This window comes from Daucus carota, chromosome 1 (genome assembly GCF_001625215.2).
Source record: "Daucus carota subsp. sativus chromosome 1, DH1 v3.0, whole genome shotgun sequence".
Lineage (NCBI taxonomy): Eukaryota > Viridiplantae > Streptophyta > Magnoliopsida > Apiales > Apiaceae > Daucus > Daucus carota.
The window spans coordinates 36,431,830-36,452,333 of record NC_030381.2 but is presented as its reverse complement, the minus strand read 5'-3'; the positions used below and the strand labels follow the sequence as shown (position 1 = coordinate 36,452,333).

Sequence of the window (20,504 nt, the reverse complement as noted above, 5' to 3'; positions counted from 1 at the left end):
TATTTGTAAACTACTGAGTTTTGTGAATAAGAGTTTATTGAATTATTCTCTTATACTTGTGTTTGTCTTGGATTGTGTTCACTATATTATTATATATAGTGAGTTTAGTCGGCCTAACATAGTCTAGGTTCAATAAAATTATAAGAACATATATTCTTGTAACACCCCAGTCCCACATCGAGGATTGTGAAAACTTTAGTTCTGTTTATAACATAAGTACTACTACTAATTGCACCAACAAATCATGATCTTTTGGGGGCTTGTGGTGGGCTTGCAGTTAGGCCAGTTTATTTGGGTTTATTTTCAGATTTCGAATTCGGGATTTGACCTGATTTTTGAAAAAGACTCGGGATTTAACTCGTTGTTTCACATATGCTATCGAGCCAACTCTCGAAAGCTTGATTCGTCAAGTTGCCGGAGGTGGGGACACGGAGGCTGGTGGTATTATCCCGCAATGGACAGAGATCTGGAGGCAGGGACACGAAGCCGGCCAGTATTATCCCATAATGGTTAGAGAGGTTCGATCTGGGCCTATGGGCTATCTGTTTTGTCCTGACAAGGATGTCAGGAATTTAAGTGGGGGAGTTTATAACACCCCAGTCCCACATCGAGGAGTGTGGAGACTTTAGTTCTGTTTATAAGCATAAGTACTACTACTAATTGCACCAACAAATCATGATCTTTTGGGGGCATGTGGTGGGCTTGTGAATTATCCAAGTTGCTGCAGTTGGGCCAGTTTATTTGGGCTTATTTTCGGATTCGGAATTCGGTACTTGACCCGATTTTCAAAAAAGACTCGGGATTTGACCCGTGTTGTCACAATTCTGAACAAAACAAATTGATGAAATGAAATTGAAATGACTAAGACCACATCCAGGTCTGTAACACCGTAGTAGAATGTGAAATGTTCTTTGCCTCTATAAAGCTTACTTCTCCTCATAATAAATATTAGTGGACGTAAGAAATGATTCTTGTTCTTTTAATTTGGATTGTAATAAAAAATTTGAAATCTTGAAAGATGTGAAAAATCTTACCACTTTCACTCCCATAATTGAAAGATGATTTTGAGGTTCTTGATGTGTCAGTCACCATCAAACAGGTGGACAACAGAGTTCCACAATGATACACATATTATAGATGAGTTCATATAGCTTGAATAAAAACATGTTATGAAGTTCATATCACATATGTTTAAGTATGTAGTGTTTCATTTATATTATTAGAGACAAAGTAATGTAAAAAGCTGACAACTCTGATTCCGAAGCTTGTGCAAGTTGTTCCTATTGATGAACATATTACAAAACTGGAAGTGTTTGTGTCACATGCATCAACAGAAAAATAAAGTTTGCTTTTTTTGAAGATATTATTTTTACTCATTAATATTTTAGGCTTAAGCTAATTTCGATTATTGATTTAATCTCCAATAAAAAGACATTTGTTGGCTATTTTGGAGCAGGTAATGGCATATTGTTTAAAAATATTGTGTAGATAGTAAAACGACCTTAATCTTATTTGAAATTATCTTAGTTGTCGTAGTCTCAATCATCATTTTCACCCCCGGTCTAGCAAAAAATAAAGTTGTCTACCTCTGTGAAGTCCTCACCAAGTATTACTATCTTGTATCTAATTCATGAACGAAAAGAAGAATGTGGTTTAGAAGGTAATTAATTTTGACACTGGTATGGATTAGAATCCATATGTGTGTGTCTGTGTGTGTGTGTATTTGTCTGTGAGAAAGTATATTGTACACGTTAATTTTTTCATTTATCCCATAGTAGTTTTATATATAAGCAGAATTTTTTTGGTATGTATTGTTGTTCTTTACTAATATACATCTAGTCTTTTGTTTATATTTATCATCTAAAGGATTCTTTTTGTTAATCTATCTTTACAATTTACATTAATAAGTTAATATTTAATTTAAATCTAGTTTTGCTTCAAAATCATTGTCATCAACATCGTCCTTTAGATTGTTGAAATAATACATATTAAATAATATATATGATTTTGTTTAGTACCTTAGATTTTACATAGACGGGTTATATATGACAAGACTCGATATATGACATAGACTCCATTTGAAAAAGACAAATTTTGGTTTGGATTTGTTTTTTGGGCTAAGGTTGTGGTTTTAAAAATCTAGTCCAAAATATGGGTTCAGGTAGACCCAATATCCAAAACTAGCCCAATTATATTGTATCGGTTCATAATTTGATATATAACCCTAAATCATCACTTCTACTTCACTATACATTTCCAAGCCGCCGCTGTCTCAACCTCTTAATAGAGAACCACTCGTTGCCCAAATCTCTTTTGAGCTCTTTGTCAATTGTATAAATCTCCCAAGTTCTCAACCCTTAATCATATTATCACTCCCTTTAAATATAGCTATCAAGGTAATCTTTAAATTCTCAAGTAGCTATTACTCGATTAATTACTCAAGCATGTCATGTAAGGGTGATTTCTATTGATTTGTATTTAATTCTTAATTTTTGTATTTCGTATTTGAGTGATTGTGTGAGAGTTATTTCATTTTTCTTTTATGATGCAAGTTCAGTCTTTTGGTCTTTCAACCGTTTAGTGTTCTGTTTCACTATTCAAGTAATGAGTTTCTAACAATTTCACGATAAAAAAATTAAATGTGTTTAAGGTACACAAGTGGATCTCATGTAACCCATTTATATGTTTCGTCAAACATGTTAGCTTAAGATGATTTGGTTTTTGTGCGAAATTAATTGATTTACTTGTATTCAGATTACCATAAACAATGAAGAAAATGCTTCATGAATCATGTGGATGCACCACTCCAACCAAGTCATTATTCTTGAAATAACTGAACTTGGTAGCCATGGAATCACATCGGGGAACTACTCGTGGAAGAAGGTTATAAAACTGCTTTACTTATAGTTAGTTGATGCATCATATATATCTATATATATATATATATATGCTTAAATCTGTGTATCTTGAATTCAATTGTCTATCGTCTATTTTTATACAATATAAGTATTAAATCATATTTATTTTTTTCTTTTAATGCATCCATACTCATATTTAACTTTATTAAGAGGGATAGGTAAGTAAGTTGAAGGTATTTTTCTTGGTGTATCTTGCATATACATTCGTTGCCCCATTGATTGTTGATCTAGTATATGCCTAAATTTACTTGAAATTTACGAGAAATTTATTCGATTCTACTATCAATGAAATCCTTCATAAATTGCTCAAAATATTTAGTCTAGCTACCAAGTACACTTGTCCCTCTGGGATGGGGGCAGAAACAGGCTTAAATTGATAGAAATTAGAGAAAGAACTAGGGAGTGGCACGACAAACCATTAGCAAAACCAACAATTTGCGCTCGTGGACGATTACAATTTTCAAATGGGTAACACTAATTGGAAACCACGTTTGATGTTTACAGGAACCTAGCTCAAGGAAATTTCCCCACCACAGATCAGGTAACTATTCGGGCACAAAGGAGTAAATCTCAACATCCGACTCTATCGGATTGAAGCAATGGTCTGGTTGTCGCTCCAGAAACCTCACAATCTTATAATCCTCATTTGATTCTCTGGTGATACCCAAATCCAAGCATCACTCTGGTGTCAATTCCAATTGTCGGATGGACAATGGCCCAAGTATTAATAGCTTTATACTTCCTGATAGATGGATTCATCAAATAAATTGGTTCATATGAAAGATCAAACGAAAACAAACACCTCAAATCATTAGCAGAGCCGACAATTTGCGCCGGTGGATGGAAAACATTCGGATGGTACAACGGATTGAGCTGGAAATCATTCACGCTGGTGGGAGCAACATGTTTGCTAGCAATGTCATTCATATATATTTTTAATATTGTAAATAAAGCTTTTAAGTTATCTTAGATAAATGTAGTCATCTGATTTATTTTCAAAAAAATTGTCTCAATTTTAATGAAATCTTCCAACCACGCAGACCTCATATTTCTTTTTAAAATTCATTTACAACCAATACATATTCTATCTCTGTAGATCGCAAAATGTTAACTTTAACCCAATTTCATCATTCATGAATTCCAATACTTAAGGATCTCATCGCTTATAAAAAAATGTATGTGAATTAATAATATTTCTATTATCCATTTCTAAGTAGACTTTCCAATTATATATAATATATGATATTCATTCACTCATTTTACAATCAGATCTATTTCAACAATTTTATAAATATTTCGTAAAAAGAACTTTTGTATAATTTTTTTACCAAAATTAGTCACAAAATTTGGCTTTCTATATCAATTCGCTCAAAAGATATTCGTAAAAAGTAGCTTAGTACATTTTTTTCTTTCGAACTCTTTATTGTTTGAAAAAGTTGATAATTATCATGGATATATTCCCCTTCCATCAGTTTGTTCTCGCAAGAAATATTTATTTCTCATTTTCAAAGTTTCTTTAACGCATCCAAAGTATTTTTGGTTTTTGTAATGTGGTTGATTGAGCGAGAGTGTATGTGTATTAGACATTTATATATATTTACAGTTTTGAGTTTATGACTTATAAATTCATGTGACTTATGAGACTATACTTATGTGATAAGATGAGAATCTAAAATATATGTTCGGATAATTTTGATTTATTAATAATTTATGAGTTATTAAAAATATAATAATAAAAATAAAAGTGATTTATAGATAATTTTATGTGTAATGAGTATTTTTTATCAAAAAAAGATTTTGAAAAAAAATTTACTGAAAAAGCACCCCAAACTAAACTAACTTCTGCTAAGTTAGTTTCTGGCTTATTTTGATTAGATCGGTTTCTAATTTATTACGCAAATAGACATTATTCTACTTAAGTTAATTGGAAACAATTTTAAATCCTGGCTTTAATCTCACACAAACAGGCTCTCACGTATGGTCCTATATCCGAAAACACATTTAACTATATTAAGAAAATAATAAACACCTCTTTTTAATCATCTTCGTTCAGGCCTTAATTCCTTTTCAAACAAAATGAACTTTATCTTCTGACATTAGTCACAATTTTCATACAATCTTTCTTGGACATCATTTATATTTGCTCATCCTATATCATTCTTTTTAATGGCGATTCCAATGATTCATCTATCTATGAACAAAATACAAAAATCCTATGTTTAACTACAATAACAATTATTGTTTTTGAAATTTTACTATTTTTCTATGTATCACCTGGAATTTCTTTTTCATCGTTTTCGAGTCCTCCAATATCTTTTTGTTTGAGAATTTGTGTATTTTGTAGTTATTGTGATGAGTATTGTTCAACAAAATTATCATCAATAACTCAATAATATGAAATTGAATTATAATCAAATTGTTTTAAAGCGTTTATCAATATCAATAATTAATAATTACATGATTTGGAATAATTTTGAATTTATCTATGAAATAAATAGGAAAACACAACTCTTAATTAATAAGAGTACTTCATTTTGATGTAAAAGAGTGAGAGTCTACAACTCCTTTTAAATATTTTTCAAAATTTTCAGCTAAGAAAGAAATCATCAGTATTACAACACTGAACGGAGAAACTAAGAAAATAGACCAGAATAAGAAACTGAAACAACCAAGTGAAACTAGCACACAACACTGACATCCAGACTAATTACGAGCCGAGATGGAAAAATATAAAACATAATAGGGACATATACCGAGACGACAAGAAACACTTTAACAATACAATTAATATTCATGAGTTAAATTCCATGTAGTCCACATATTTACTATAGTACCGTAGATTACGTATATTCTGCAACCATAGAATGGTATAAAAACATTGCAAAATGTATGAAACTTATTATTTTGTGAAATACATTCTATAAATATCACTATTTCATGAAAAATATTGAAAATCATTTATGTTCGACAAGTAGAACACATATGTTCTGTAATATGTAAATATGTTCAGCAAATTTAACATGTTTTGCAGAATAATGTGTTTTTCACTATTTAACTTGTCGAATATTTAGGATTGTCAAAATTTTTAACAAAATAATGATATTTATAGAACATGATTGGTAAAATAACACATTTTGCAATATTTTTATGTCATTCTATAGTTGCAGAACATACGTGATCTACGGTACTACAGTAAATATGTGGACTACATAGAACTTTGTTCTAATAATCATATATAGCTTCATATACTATTTTCATAATTCATACGTGTATTTGTAACTCCCTAATAAGAAGTTTATGTATTGTTATCTTCTTTCTTCTCAATATATTTCTATACTTTTTTATTATATTTGACAAAATGAATTAAATACAATATAGATAAAATTGTTTACAATTCAAATTATGAATATTATATAATTTCATGATCCCACACGTACAGGTTGATATGATCTTGGTACCAGCATAGATAAAGATTTCCTAAAATAATTTCTTTATCTAAATAATTAACAATTTATTATTATTATATAAGTAAGATATAATATAAGTTATTATAATAAATTTTAGTTACGTTGGATACTATTTTTGAGTGGTTTGCAGGAACTTCACCTTGTAAAACTAATCTGATAGTTGGTATTAGTTTAAAAGATTATACAAACTTCAACTCTGCATGATTGATCCATTAATATTTTTATTAATTTCACTACACCAATTTTGGCCATTTACGACGGATTTTTAACACTTATTCCGTCGTAATTAGTGCCATTTATGACGGAAAATTTTCGTCGTTTTTGCTGGCGTCTGAAGTTTAAAAAATGGTCGGTAATTTAAATTGTGTCGCAAGTTATCACTTCCGTCGTAAGTTCAGCCATGTGGACCCCACTGCTCAATTTATTAGATCACAATATATGACAAAACAAAACCGTCGTATTTACATCGTGGGGCCTACCTAGTTACGACGGAAAAATCGTCGTAAATTCAGCCACGTGGAACCCGCTGCTCAATTCATCAACTACAATATATGACGAAAAAACCGTCGTATTTTAAGCGTGGGCACACGGCTGATCGACAATATATGACGAAAGTTTACGTCGTTAGTTCAGCCACAGGACTGTAATCTTCGACGAAAATATTCCGTCGTATGTTTATCATGTGGACCCCAATGCCCATATTATCAACCATAAAATGTGACAGATTTTTCCGTCGTAAATAACCGCAGCTTTAATATAAAATATTTTGTTTTTCCAGTTCCCAGCCATTATTCGTGGCTACTATTTTCCGCTCCAAATGCACCCCCACCAATAGCATCCATAAACATTTCATACTCGTCAAACACATCTTCCCGATCATCCATTTGTTCATTTCTTGATGCACTAGTTTCACCGTGAAAGCTCCATATAGTATAACTCTCAAGAAAACCGGTTGCAAATAAATGGAACTCGACATCGGGAATGAGTTGGTATAATGCATTCCGACATGTATTGCAAGGACAATTAATCAAAAGATTCGGATCATTCGGCTTACTAGAATTACTTCGCGCAAATGCCAAAAAATATTTAACCCCCTCATTATATTCATCCGTAAAACCATATCCACCGGGTTTTATTCGCTTAGTGATCCAACTACGATCCGGAGACATCTATGAATAATAAATAACAAAATTTCAATTATAAATATGCACACAAGCCCACATACAAATATTGAAAAATTATATTAATCTAAATAAAATATGGAAGATCAAAATTTCTACAATTTAATTGGAAAGATAGAAAATAAATACTTACAAGAACGATTGATGCAAGTGTTGAGTGTAATTTGCTATATCACATTTATTCGATCAGGAGCATATTTTTTGGTTTTGGTTAGGAGCATATAGAAATGATGTTGGGGAGAAAGAGGCAGTAGCTTCTGAGGGATATATGGTAACTTACGACGGAATTATCGTATCCGTCGTAAGTTCTGTTTAAAAATGAATATCCTGCCGTTTGATTTTAATGTGGGAAGGTGGGAGTTAGGCCTCATTTGTTTACAAGTGAACCAGACCGATCTGAACCCCGCCTCTTATTCAGATCATTTGCTAAATTGATATGTTGCTGGACGATAGAAAATTTTCTGGATGATAGAAAGAATTTGTCTGGACGACTGAGGCATGAAAAGGAAGCTGGATGGTCCAGGACTTGTTTACGCGTAGTACTGATACACTGCACTACTGCAGTGATACTCATTAATTGTTTTTGCTTCTGGGAGTTTATAATAAAAGAAATTGTCTAGTGTTCATTCTTGGTTTTTTATTAATTTTATATTTGGTTAAAATTGAGAAGTATGTATTACAAATTAATCTATAATTCATTTACATTTAAATTTACAAAAGATTATTGGAGCACAAAATGGAAATTTATAGTTTATTGGCATAGCAGCAATTAAATTATATATGTGTGTGTAATATTATCATCCAGAAAATACTAATCAAACGATATGGATCATTCATGTTCAGAATTGTCTGTCGTTCAGAGATTTTGATCATCCAGAAATTGTGATTCAGATTTAACAAATGACCTCTTAATGCGTTAGGTAAACTTACGACGGTTATATTACGACGGAAACAAAATTCATTTTATTTTCATTTATTTTTTGTCTTTAATTAGGTAGATATGTTAACTTACGACGGCGTATTTACGACGGAAAAAGAAAATACTTTATTTTCATTTATTTTTTGTCTTTATTTAGGTAGATATGTTAACTTACGACGGTTAAATTACGACGAAAAATTAAAATTTATAATTCTTATTTATTTTCCTTTTTTAAAACAGATTTAATTATATAATTATATGAACGTACGACGGTTTATTTACGACGGAAACAAAATTCATTTTATTTTCATTTATTTTTTGTCTTTAATTAGGTAGATATGTTAACTTACGACGGCGTATTTACGACGGAAAAGAAAATACTTTATTTTCATTTATTTTTTGTCTTTATTTAGGTAGATATGTTAACTTACGACGGTTAAATTACGACAAAAAATTAAAATTTATAATTCTTATTTATTTTCCTTTTTTAAAACAGATTTACTTATATAATTATATGAACTTACGACGGCTTATTTACGACGGAAGAGAAAATCAATTTATTTTCATTTATTTTTTTCCTTTAATTAGGTAGATATGTTAACTTACGACGGCATATTTACGACGGAAAAGAAAATACTTTATTTTCATTTATTTTTTGTCTTTATTTAGGTAGATATGTTAACTTACGACGGTTAAATTACGACAAAAAATTAAAATTTATAATTCTTATTTATTTTCCTTTTTTAAAACAGATTTACTTATATAAGTATATGAACTTACGACGGCTTATTTACGACGGAAGAGAAAATCAATTTATTTTCATTTATTTTTTGCCTTTAATTGGGTAGATATATTAACTTACGACGGTTAAATTACGACGGTTTTTTCGCGGGAAAAATATTTATTATTTTTTATTAGAGCGCGCCTGAATTCTAGCAAAATATACGACGGAAGGTTGTTACGTCGTAAGTATTGACGAGAAAATACGACGAATGTTTGTGTTCCGTCGTAAGTATTGCGCTCCGCTTATTCCGTCGTAAGATATCCGTCGTAAATGGCCAGAATTGGTGTAGTGTTTGCCAATTAATCAAGAGCTGAGTATATATATATATTCAAAGGACTTCATCGAAAATATGGCCAAATGCAATTAAACTTTGACATTGACTTATATTCTTATTGTTCAAGAAGTACAACGATTAACCGATATAAATAACAACCATACATAGGTATTTCTTAAAACTTGTCTGGCCTGAACTAGGGTTCTCGATGAGATTCATAAAAACTAAGTACAGAAGTATAAAGAAGAAAAGCACACCAACAAACATAAATAAGATCCGGCTTACATGCACACAATTATTGTAAGCTACATGATGGAACAAGCAGCGGCTCCAACAGCGAGGTTGGCTACGTTGAGAGCCATCTCAAATGTCCTGTAAGCTGTCCTTAATGAGCTGCTCCCCCCAACCTGAAGTAGTTTTTATTCTATTAGGGTTAAGAATTTAAACATGGCAGATCGTTTGAATAGATGACGATAATTAAACTAGCTTAGAACATACACTAGAACTTCTACTTGTGGAACGCGAGGGAGTGTACATGACCATTGAATTTGTTGTTTGAGACCTTTGCATTTGATGAACTGGTGGCTGCATCCATTTAACACACGTTTATGTTAGAGTCAAGAATAATACTAAACAACGACAAATTCACTACAACAAAACTGGCATCGCTTTGTTTCGGCCAACACTTTTTTCAGCGTCCGTTGTCTGATTAGTGTTGTCTGATGCCAGTTTTTTTGTAGTGATTATGGGATATCGAGAGTTCAAGTCTTGTCAGTGACAAATTATATATATATTTGTGTACCTGATCATAGACGGGGTAGCAGTGATCTCCTCCCATTTCATAGTTATGTTCTTGGCAACAGCTGTTGCAGAAATAGTAGGGCCCTCCGCGGCAACCATTACACACGAAATAAGTTTCCAACAAAAAATCATCACATTCGGTGCAGAAAGGCTTGTCACTTCTGAGGATATAGTAAAGACTCATCACCTCCCAGAAGTCCAGACCTCGACTCCCATCTCCGTCCAATCTCTTGAACAGATCTTTATCAGAGAACTCCTCGAAACCCTCGGAGACCAAGAAACGCTTGAACTCGCGATAACTTACACTACCATTTCCATCGTTGTCCATGGCATCGAAGAATCCATGTGCGGCCATTTGAGCTTGTCTTGGTGCATATTGATATTGAGTCATGACAAGGTCCCGGAGCCTCTCCATCGTGTAATCGTACCCAGACATGGCTGTTAGAGAGCTTGCTAGATTAATTATGTGAAGCTAAATATTGGTGTATAATGAACCCGAAACAATCACCAATATAAATAGCAAATTTCCGTAGACTCTGGATACATATATAATATTTTATATAGACAACAAGCTGGTATACCACCTAACTATTGTGTCATTGTAGATATACATTCTAAATTAAGAATTTTTTACTGACCTCATGAATGAAAATTATGACAATGAGAATGAGATCATCGAACAAGTCAACTGGAAATTTTTGAGCTTGCCTTTTCACATCTCAATATAGTTTTTTGAAAGCTAGTTGCAGTATTAAACACATACTGTATTGTTTAATTAAGGCATTCATACGTACTCCCATTCTTATAATATTAATTTGATAGAAATTTTGAATCAGTTTGTTATATATAATATATATGTTTAGAATTTTATTCCAGGGAGAACCAAATGATTATACTGTGTATCTGAATGTACTTATGCTCTGTATAGTTTTTCACACTAAAGGTTAGGTATGTCTGAATGTGTTTCTTTTCTAGCTAGGGTTACAATTAATCTTCAGCACCTCCGAGAATGACTATGGAGAAAATACTATATATTAAAGGCCAGTTATGAAACATCTCCGAAGATGAGGAGAAAATCTCGTTAATTAGAGGTTAACTAGTTCTTCAACATCTCCAAAAATGACTTTCAGAAAATCTCGTTAATTAGCAATCATTTTTTACTATGTTTCTTGCTACTATCAGGACAGGTGTCAGGTGATCCATGATAGGTTCAGGGAAGGCTAACTGCTATCCGCATTTTTTTTCTTTATTTAATTCTTTTGATTGATTCTCAATTATAGAATTGAAATAAAATTTGCCTAGAAGATATATCTATATTTTACTAAAAGATAAATAATAAATTGAACTTTGTTTTGGCACACAAACGATTTATCACATGAATTAAGTAAATTGATACTTTTGCTCACACAAAAATACAATTCCAATTTGTTCGAATTAATTATATATGAATGGAATCTGAATATCTTATTAATCATTTACAAGCCTAACTCTAATTAGCAGGTGATAAAAAAAATGAATTTTATTTCTAGTATATATATATTAATTGTATCTATTTGTATTTCATCTTTAGTAAAAGTTGTGTTATGCTAAAGTCCTTGTAATGTTGTAGTTTATCGCATTATTGTATGCTATACAAGTCGAGTATTAGTAAACGAATCGTTAAACAAATTATTGGTAAGAATTACTTAATAGAAAATGTGTTAGCGGGAAACGGATCGATGAGGAAAAGTTAGTATTAATAGTCCACAAGTTGTTAAAAAAGATATAAAATTATTTATATGTTTTACAACATTGTCATAATATATTATATATGCTCACGCGGCCAGCCACGAATTTATAATGAATCACTTAACTAATAAATAACTAATATAAGACATACGCATATGTTATTATATCATCATACCTGATCATCTATTAAGCACCTCAATCCGCTTAAAAATATGTTTATTATATCAAAATTGGGAGCATCAAGAAATTTAATTCACCATAGGTAGGAAAATTATTGCTGACATAATAATTTCTATACGAAATGCTGATATGGATCGAAAAAGGGCGGTTCGAATAACATTTTTAAAAAAAGACTCCAGTTTTTCCTCTTTTCGGATGGTAAATATTTCTTAGAACATGGAGTGTGAATCAAACCCATGTTTGAATTGAAATTGAGATACTGATGCGAGTTTTCGATGGTTGAATGATTTGGCACATATTTTTAATATAAAATATAAATTTATAAATTATTTCTTAAAAAAAAGTATTTTGAATAAAAATTTGATCTTTAGATTTTGTTTGGAAACAAAAAATTTAATAAAAAATTATAAAATCATAATTTATAAAAATCTGAAAATACATGTCAAATAATAAAAAAAAGTAAAAAAAATGAATAGGCCGGAGGGAATATGTTTCTTGTCGGTGTATAAAGTTGTCAATGGTTAAAGAAGCTCAAAAATTTTATAAGTGAGTTTTAGATATACTAACTTCTTATAACCTATGTCTAGCACGGATTTAAAAAAAAATTAAAATTTAAAATTTATTACTCCCTCTATCCCAACCATTCCTTTACTCTTTTCTTTTTGGTGTGCCATTCAATTTTTTACATTTCAAAACTTATCAAAAATAGTCAATGAATCCCGTCAATTCTCCATTTTTCTTCCCTTTTCACACAACTTTTACTCCATTACATTCGTTTTATACATTAAAAATCAATGGGTCCCACCAATTCACCCACTTTTCTTTCTCTTTTCCACTACTTTATACTCTTTTTTTTAACCTTTGTGACCAAAACATTGGATAAAAAATGGGTGGGTCGGAGGGAGTATTATAGGGTCAAGGTCTATGGAGTACACAAAAACATTGGAATATGAGTCATAATTTTTTAGTTTAATCATAAATAATATCTTTGATTATCCAAATTTATATATAATTTATCATTTATAAGTAGTCTTAAACATAATTAATTAATTATCAATTAATCATTAATATCTTTCAACTTTAACAAGCTTTAAAATTATTGTTCTGCTTATCAGTTATACTGTAGAACATAGTATCCTATGTTTATGTTGTACAAGATAATCTGATCTGGGATGTTTACAAATATTGTAGAACAAAAAAGGAATTAAAACTTAATGACTAGATTATATATTTTTTTTAATTATGTACTCCAATACTACAATATTTTGTGTACTTCCTAGAACTTTAATATTTTTTGTTTGATTATATTATCATCTTCTTTTTTTGAATAAATTAGTACTTGCATTAATCAAATCATTTCTTTGTCTAGTACATACTTAATATACACAGGAGGGTTATCAAACCACTCACAAACGCCTGACACAGAATACGCAGCTTTTGCTATTTCATGCGCGACACTATTCGCAGAACGATAAATAAATCTAACACACACTGGATTTATGTGCTTTAACAAGTAGATAGAATCATGAACAATTGTACCAAAACACGACTTCCCTGGACCACCATTACAGACATCAACAAGGATTTGCGAATCAGTCTCAATAACACAGTAATTCAAACGTCGAGAAAGCACCCATAACAAGGCTTCCTTCATTCCCATAGCTTCTGCCTCTCTCGGGACCAAGCGCCAGATATGTTGCAGCATCTTGCACCAAGGAACACACCCTTATCATCCCTCAGAACACATCCCAGCCCAATGCTATCATTATTGAAGACTGCATCATCTGTATTAACTTTAATCCAGTCCTCTACTGGTTTCGTCCAAAAACAACCACGTGTACCAACTTCTTAATATATTATCATCTTCTTAATATATTTATATGTGCACTATCATGTTTAGATATAAAACTTTCTAGTATTGAAATTTGATGGTATTTCAAGTTTTGTTTTTTCTAAAAAAATTATTCTCAAATACATGTTATGATATGAATTTGTTTTAGAATGTTATATCTTATTTTAATAAAAATCATTATATTCTTTATGATTTCTAAAGAGATGAAAAATAATTTATGCGACTGGCTTAGTGTCACCACCGTATCATCCTTCGTTTTTATCGCAATCTTGTGAGGACATGACTTGAATTGAATTTCGTTTATTATGTATATGGCTAATAATATTATACATATGGACTTCTTAATTATTTATAATTGTTTTAGAATTCTAATAGTTATATATTCAATGTATAACGCTAATTGGATTTCTTCTAGATCTCGTAGTGGTAGATGTCTCAATAATTGTTTGACAAATTACAGAGTTTTTAAGTTAAACAATTAGAACTTAAAACTAATTTGTTATAAAAAAAATCGACAATATTTTGTGTTTCGGTTTTTTTATTATATGCTATAACATGCACCATTGTTCTGATGGTACTAGTGGTAATAATATTGTTATTAGGGGATTTTGCTTTTGTCACGGCAATATTATCACCGTTTTTTTTTCATATTTATCGCAATCTTGTGGAGAACAGTGCTTTTATTAATAAGAATTTGACTAATGATATTTTTTGATAGTTGTCAATGGTTTAAGAAACTTTAATAATACCTAGACAAAGTCAAAATTGAGCAACTTCATCAGAGGAATAATAATTTGATAAATCACTGACGTATATGTGGAGGCCCGAGTACTTGATGCAGGTGGAAGTTGAATTAGTCCGCAGGTCAGGTTTACAGTATATATGTTTCAGCCTCTAGTCACTCAAATTGAATTATAGCCCTTGATAAATAGAATAGTTGCAGCTATCTATTTCAGCCTAGGCAATAAATATTTAGACCAGAACTACTCAATTACTACAGCCCATTTCCTCCTATCTCCTGGATAATGAAGAACTCCTTTAGTACCCCGGAAGACTTGCTTGCTTCTTTGCCAAGGCAAGAAGGTATACTTGAGCCCTACAGCTATCAATACCAAGGCTTCTGGTATAGTTCAACAGTTTTGAAGTCGTTAATTGATTGTCAAAATCAGTTTCAAGCACGCGAAAATGATATATTCCTTGTAACTGCACCTAAATCTGGAACCACCTGGTTTAAAGCCATCATCTATGCTTTAATAAACCGAGAAGCATGTCATCCTCAAGATCCTCATCATCCTTTGCTCAAACAAACTCCTCACCAACTTGTTCCTTGGCTCGAATATGTTGCTCCCTTAGATAATAATAACTTGGTTAGCAACTCGCTAGACAGTAGCCCAACTAGAATATTTGGAACTCATACTCCAATAGTCAGCCTACCTGAATCCATAATGGAGAAGGGTAAGATAGTATACTTGTGCAGGGACATTAAGGACACTTTTGTTTCACTCTTTCACTTTTCCAACAAGATCAATTTTCGTCCCTCCCCCATCTCTCTAGAAAACGCCTTCGATTTGTTCTGCAGAGGATCTAGTCCTTCAGGGCCTGTTTGGGATCAAATTTTAGGGTATTGGAAGAAAAGCCATGACAAACCACACAAGGTGCTGTTTATGAGGTATGAGGACATGCAAAATGAGCCTCGTGTTCAGCTGAGGCATCTTGCACTTTTTCTTGGAAAACCTTTCTCTCAAGAGGAAGAGAATTCAGGGTTGCCTGATCAAATTATAAAGTTGTGTAGTTTTAATACTATGAGCAACCTAGAGGCTAACAAGACAGGAGATTTTCTGGGTGTAGTAAGAAATGATTCATTTTTCTGGAGTGGCGTTGTTGGCGATTGGAAAAATCATCTCACAGTGGAGATGGGTTCTAAGCTCGATCAGATCACGGAAGAAAAATTTAGTGGTTCAGGGTTATCTCTATAAATTTGATTTCAAAGCTTGATCAAATCCCAGAAGAAGAGTTTAGCGTTTTCATGTTGATTATCTCTACAACATATGACGCTGCTATCTCTCAATAAATTTGAATTCAAGACGTGTTGTTTGTATCATCTTCTTGTTTTCATGTCTTTTGTTTGTTTAGCTAATTATGTGATTGCCTAGCTCGTTATCATGTATGAAATAATTGTGTGACTGGTACAGAATAAGTGTCACGGAATACTAAAATCATGCACACGTTTATTATAAACAAGACAATCACATATAACATCACCTTTTAATTTTTAAAATGTTCTTGTAATATATATGACGCCATTTTTCCGAGGGAGTTGTGTTTATGAGAAGAAAACTTATTCTATTGGAACAGTCTTTAATTAATATGTGTGTGGCTAATGGTTGATCAGTCGATTATAAAAAAATCGGAATTTAATGTCATGTATCAGAGCTCGGATTAGTATTTATTTTCTTAGAATTCCCATTTATCACTTCTTTGGTAGATTCAATAAAAGCTCACAGAGGTGATTAGGTTTCAAATAACAACAAATATGTAATAATCATATCAGAATTACTACGTTTATTCCTAATCCTAAATGTAATGTAACGACATAGATATCTATACGTACGTAAACAGAGTATTTATTTAGATACGATCAAATGACCCGTTCTCATAATGAGAATGTATATCTGATCCGGTATGAAATGAACTTATAATCATGAAATCGACTCGATAGATTATAAATTATAAGTTCATAATCCTAACTTGGGCTTTTGATCGCTTTGCTAAACACTTAATAAGATAACACAAAGCTTTTGATCGCTTTGCTAAACCTCTGATAACCACGTAGATTGTTCAAGGCCGGAGACATCCTCCGCCTGAATTATAATGTCAACTTCAGTTATTGAAATGACTAAAAAAATTAACAAAATCCAATTTTCAGTTCTTCAGTTACGGGGTTGTATTTGACTTTCTTTACAAATATAAAATAAAAGAGAAATTAATAAACATGGAAATCACTGTCTTGTTGGAGACATCAAAAGACTATGTGCTTCAAGAAAAATATATATAATTTCTCAAGTCTTTGATAATTAAAAAAGTGATTTTCATGAAAATTGACCGTATATATTATATACAAGTTTATTTAAGTGGAAACAAAATTAGCTTTGAAACTTTTTTCAAGTCTCGAAAAATGATATCTTCTTTGTAACTGCCCCCCAATCCCGAACTACCTGGTTAAAAGCAGTCCTCTATGCTTTGATAAATGATGAAGCCTGTCATCTTCAGAGCATTCCTATTGGGTTCCCCATACTTTCCATATCCCTATAATTTAGGGAAATTCTTAATTTTTTGTCCAAATTGTTGTTCCATCCGAAACCTTAAAATGGGGTTTAGTTTTAGGGACAAAAACTAAAACCCCATATTTGGGGACTTACTATTCATTCCCCATATCTTTTCTTTTATTTTTTAGTTTTATTTATAAGTGTAGTTAATTAGATAATAGATGGAAGAGAGAGAAAGAAGTAATATAAAAGGGAATATAGGGATGGGGTGAGATAGGTTGGGAAATGAGATGTAGAAGATTTTTAAATTCATGAAAAAAATTCTAAGAAATTACTAAATTTATAAGTAAAAAAATAAGGATGGGGATGAAGAATCCAATGTGAATGCTCATGATCCTCATCATCCTTTGCTTAAACAAACTCCCCACCAGCTTGTTCCTTGGCTCGAGTTTTCTTATCTCTCGGGTGATGATTTGGTTAGCTCTAGAATGATTGGAACTCATACTCCGACAGTTAGCCTCCCTAAATCCATAATGGAGAAGGGTAAGATAGTGTACTCGTGCAGGGACATTAAGGACACTTTTGTTTCACTCTTTCGCTTTTCCAACAAGATCAACTACCGTCCTACTCCCATCTCTTTGGAACACGCCTTTGATTTTTTCTGCAACGGATCAAGTCCTTCGGGGCCGGTTTGGGATCAAATCTTAGAGCATCTCCAACGGCGTTGGCTATAATTGTTGGCTAAATTGGGAACAGCTGAGCATGGTTGGAGTTACGCTCTTAGGGTATTGGAAGGAAAGCCTGGCCAGGCCGGATAAGGTGTTGTTTTATATTGTGTGAGAGCATTATGATTATTAAAGTATGGGCTTCTAGTATGTACTCATGGACCTACACCAACAACTATTTTTGATTCGGGGGAGGAATTGTATTGATGGAGAGTTTTGTGCATGCAGGAGTTATCATTATTAATGAGATTTGTAGTTAATAGAAATTCAGCACCTACCTAAAAATGGTTGTTAGTGTGTGCCGATGGGCACACACTAGAAAATTCATTAAAATTAAATATTAGCAAGTTGCTAAACGTAACCATCAAAAGGACGGCTTTCTAATAGTATACATGTACCAACTAATTTTGTCGGTATATACTAACGTTATGTATTTCAATTTTAATCAAGTTGAATTATAGTACTATAAATCGAAGCCTTGCTCAGCTATCTAGCTATTTGTGTAAATTTTACAGCCCAATTAATTCTAACTGCTAGCTCTTGTTCCTAATCCCTAAGCAAGAGGATGATGAAATACTCCTCTAATCCCCCAGAAGACTTGCTTGCTTCCTTGCCAAGGCAGGAAGGTATACTTCAGCCCTACTGCTACCAATACCAAGGCTTCTGGCATGGTCCAGTAGGTTTGAAGGAGTTGATTCATTGTCAAAATCATTTTCTAGCTCGCAAAAATGATATCTTCCTTGTTACTGCCCCTAAATCCGGAACCACCTGGTTGAAAGCCGTCATCTATGCTTTAATAAACCGTGAAGCATGTCATCCTCAAGATCCTCATCATCCTCTACTTACACAAACTCCCCACCAACTTGTTCCTTTTCTCCAGTATGTTGAGGCCTCTTGTTATGACTCCGTCTGCAACTCCTTAGACGATAGTGGCACTAGGATCTTCGGGTCTCACATTCCAACTGTTAGCCTCCCCGAGTCGATATGGATGGAGGAGGGGGCTAAGATAGTGTACATGTCCAGAGACATCAAGGACACTTTTGTTTCACTTTTTCACTTTGCCAACAAGATTGATTCCCGCCCCTCCCCCATCTCTTTAGAAAAGGCCTTTGATTTGTTCTGCAGAGGATCGAGTCCTTCAGGGGCTGTTTGGGATCAAATATTAGGATATTGGAAGGAAAGCCTGGACAAACCAGACAAGGTGTTGTTTATGAGGTATGAGGAGATGCAAAATGAGCCTCTTGTTCAGCTGAGGCGTCTTGCGCTTTTTCTTGGAAAACCTTTTTCTCAAGAGGAAGAGAATTCAGGGGTGCCTCATCAAATTATAAACTTGTGTAGTTTTAATACTCTGAGCAACCTAGAGGCTAACAAGAAAGGAAATATTCTTCGTGTATTAAGAAATGATTCATTTTTCCGGAGTGGCGTTGTTGGCGATTGGAAAAATCATCTAACACTGGAGATGGCTTCTAAGCTCGACCAGATCACAGAAGAAAAGTTTAGTGGTTCAGGGTTATCCATGACGACATGATGTTGCCGGCCATCTCTATTAAAATTTGAGTTCAAAGTGTAGCGTTTCATGTTGATTATCTCTACAACATTAATGACGTTGCCATCTCTCTATAAATTTGATTTCAAGACTTGTTGTTTGTATCATTTTCTTTCTTCTTGTTTACTGATCATTGTGCTGTCTTTTGTTTGTTTACCTAATTAATTATGTGATTGCCTCGTTATCATGTATGAAATAATTGTGTGAAAAGCTCAAAGAGGTGATTAGGTTTCGAATAACAACAGATATGTAAGAATCGTGGCAGAATTACTATATCTATCCTAATCATAAATATAATGTAACGACACAGGGATCCATATGCAAATAGAGTATTTATTTAGATATAATCCTATTCTGATTTGGTCCGATATGAAATTAATTTATAATCATGGAATTGACTCAATTATTATAATGATCAGATTATAGATTATAAATTCATAATCTGGTCCGATATGAATGAACTTATAATCATGAAATTGACTTGATCACCAGATTTTAGATTATATAAGTTGATAATCCTAAACCTGGACGTTTGGTCACTTTGTTAAATTTCTAACAATGTAATCTCGAGTTTTTGGTCGCTTTGCTAAACCTCTAATAACCATATAGATTGTTCAAGGCGACATCCTCTGCCTGAGTCATGATGTCAGCTTCAGTTATTGAAATGACTAAAAAAATCAGCAAATTCCAATTTTCGTTGCTTCAGTTACGGGGTTGTATTCGACTTCCTTTACGAATATAAAACAAAAGAGAAATTAATATACATGGAAATCATTGTCTTGTTGGAGACATCAAAAGACTATGTGCTTCAAGCAAAATATATATAATTTCTCATGTCTTCGATAATAAAAAAAGTGATTTTC

General features: G+C 32.5%; 3 protein-coding genes across 3 annotated transcripts; 2 read left to right on the top strand and 1 right to left on the bottom strand.

Annotated features, from left to right (window-relative positions):
• Nucleotides 1-9,619: 9,619 nt before the first annotated feature.
• On the bottom strand, nucleotides 9,620-10,855 carry LOC108199366 (uncharacterized). The gene is made up of 3 exons (XM_017367153.2): nucleotides 10,346-10,855; nucleotides 10,042-10,128; nucleotides 9,620-9,950 (listed from the first exon to the last, which is right to left on the bottom strand). The coding sequence occupies exons 1-3, from the start codon at nucleotides 10,778-10,780 to the stop codon at nucleotides 9,849-9,851; spliced, it is 624 nt and encodes a 207-aa protein (XP_017222642.1). The 5' UTR covers nucleotides 10,781-10,855; the 3' UTR covers nucleotides 9,620-9,848.
• A 4,274-nt stretch (nucleotides 10,856-15,129) lies between these two features.
• On the top strand, nucleotides 15,130-16,080 carry LOC108221930 (cytosolic sulfotransferase 8). Its single transcript, XM_017395793.1, has one exon. The coding sequence runs from the start codon at nucleotides 15,130-15,132 to the stop codon at nucleotides 16,078-16,080; it is 951 nt and encodes a 316-aa protein (XP_017251282.1).
• Nucleotides 16,081-18,577: 2,497 nt separating this feature from the next.
• Nucleotides 18,578-19,783, top strand: LOC108221923 (cytosolic sulfotransferase 13). Its single transcript, XM_017395782.2, has one exon. The coding sequence runs from the start codon at nucleotides 18,661-18,663 to the stop codon at nucleotides 19,621-19,623; it is 963 nt and encodes a 320-aa protein (XP_017251271.2). The 5' UTR covers nucleotides 18,578-18,660; the 3' UTR covers nucleotides 19,624-19,783.
• The last annotated feature ends 721 nt before the right edge of the window (nucleotides 19,784-20,504 follow it).

Excerpts from the sequence above, each read along its gene's own strand:
- LOC108199366 (XM_017367153.2), bottom strand. The coding sequence starts at position 10,780 with ATGTCTGGGTACGATTACACGATGGAGAGGCTCCGGGACCTTGTCATG. Across the intron at positions 10,129-10,345 it reads GCTACCCCGTCTATGATCAG|CCACCAGTTCATCAAATGCA; the intron begins GTACACAAATAT and ends AAATGGATGCAG. Across the intron at positions 9,951-10,041 it reads CCACAAGTAGAAGTTCTAGT|GTTGGGGGGAGCAGCTCATT; the intron begins GTATGTTCTAAG and ends AAACTACTTCAG.
- LOC108221930 (XM_017395793.1), top strand. The coding sequence starts at position 15,130 with ATGAAGAACTCCTTTAGTACCCCGGAAGACTTGCTTGCTTCTTTGCCA.
- LOC108221923 (XM_017395782.2), top strand. The coding sequence starts at position 18,661 with ATGATGAAATACTCCTCTAATCCCCCAGAAGACTTGCTTGCTTCCTTG.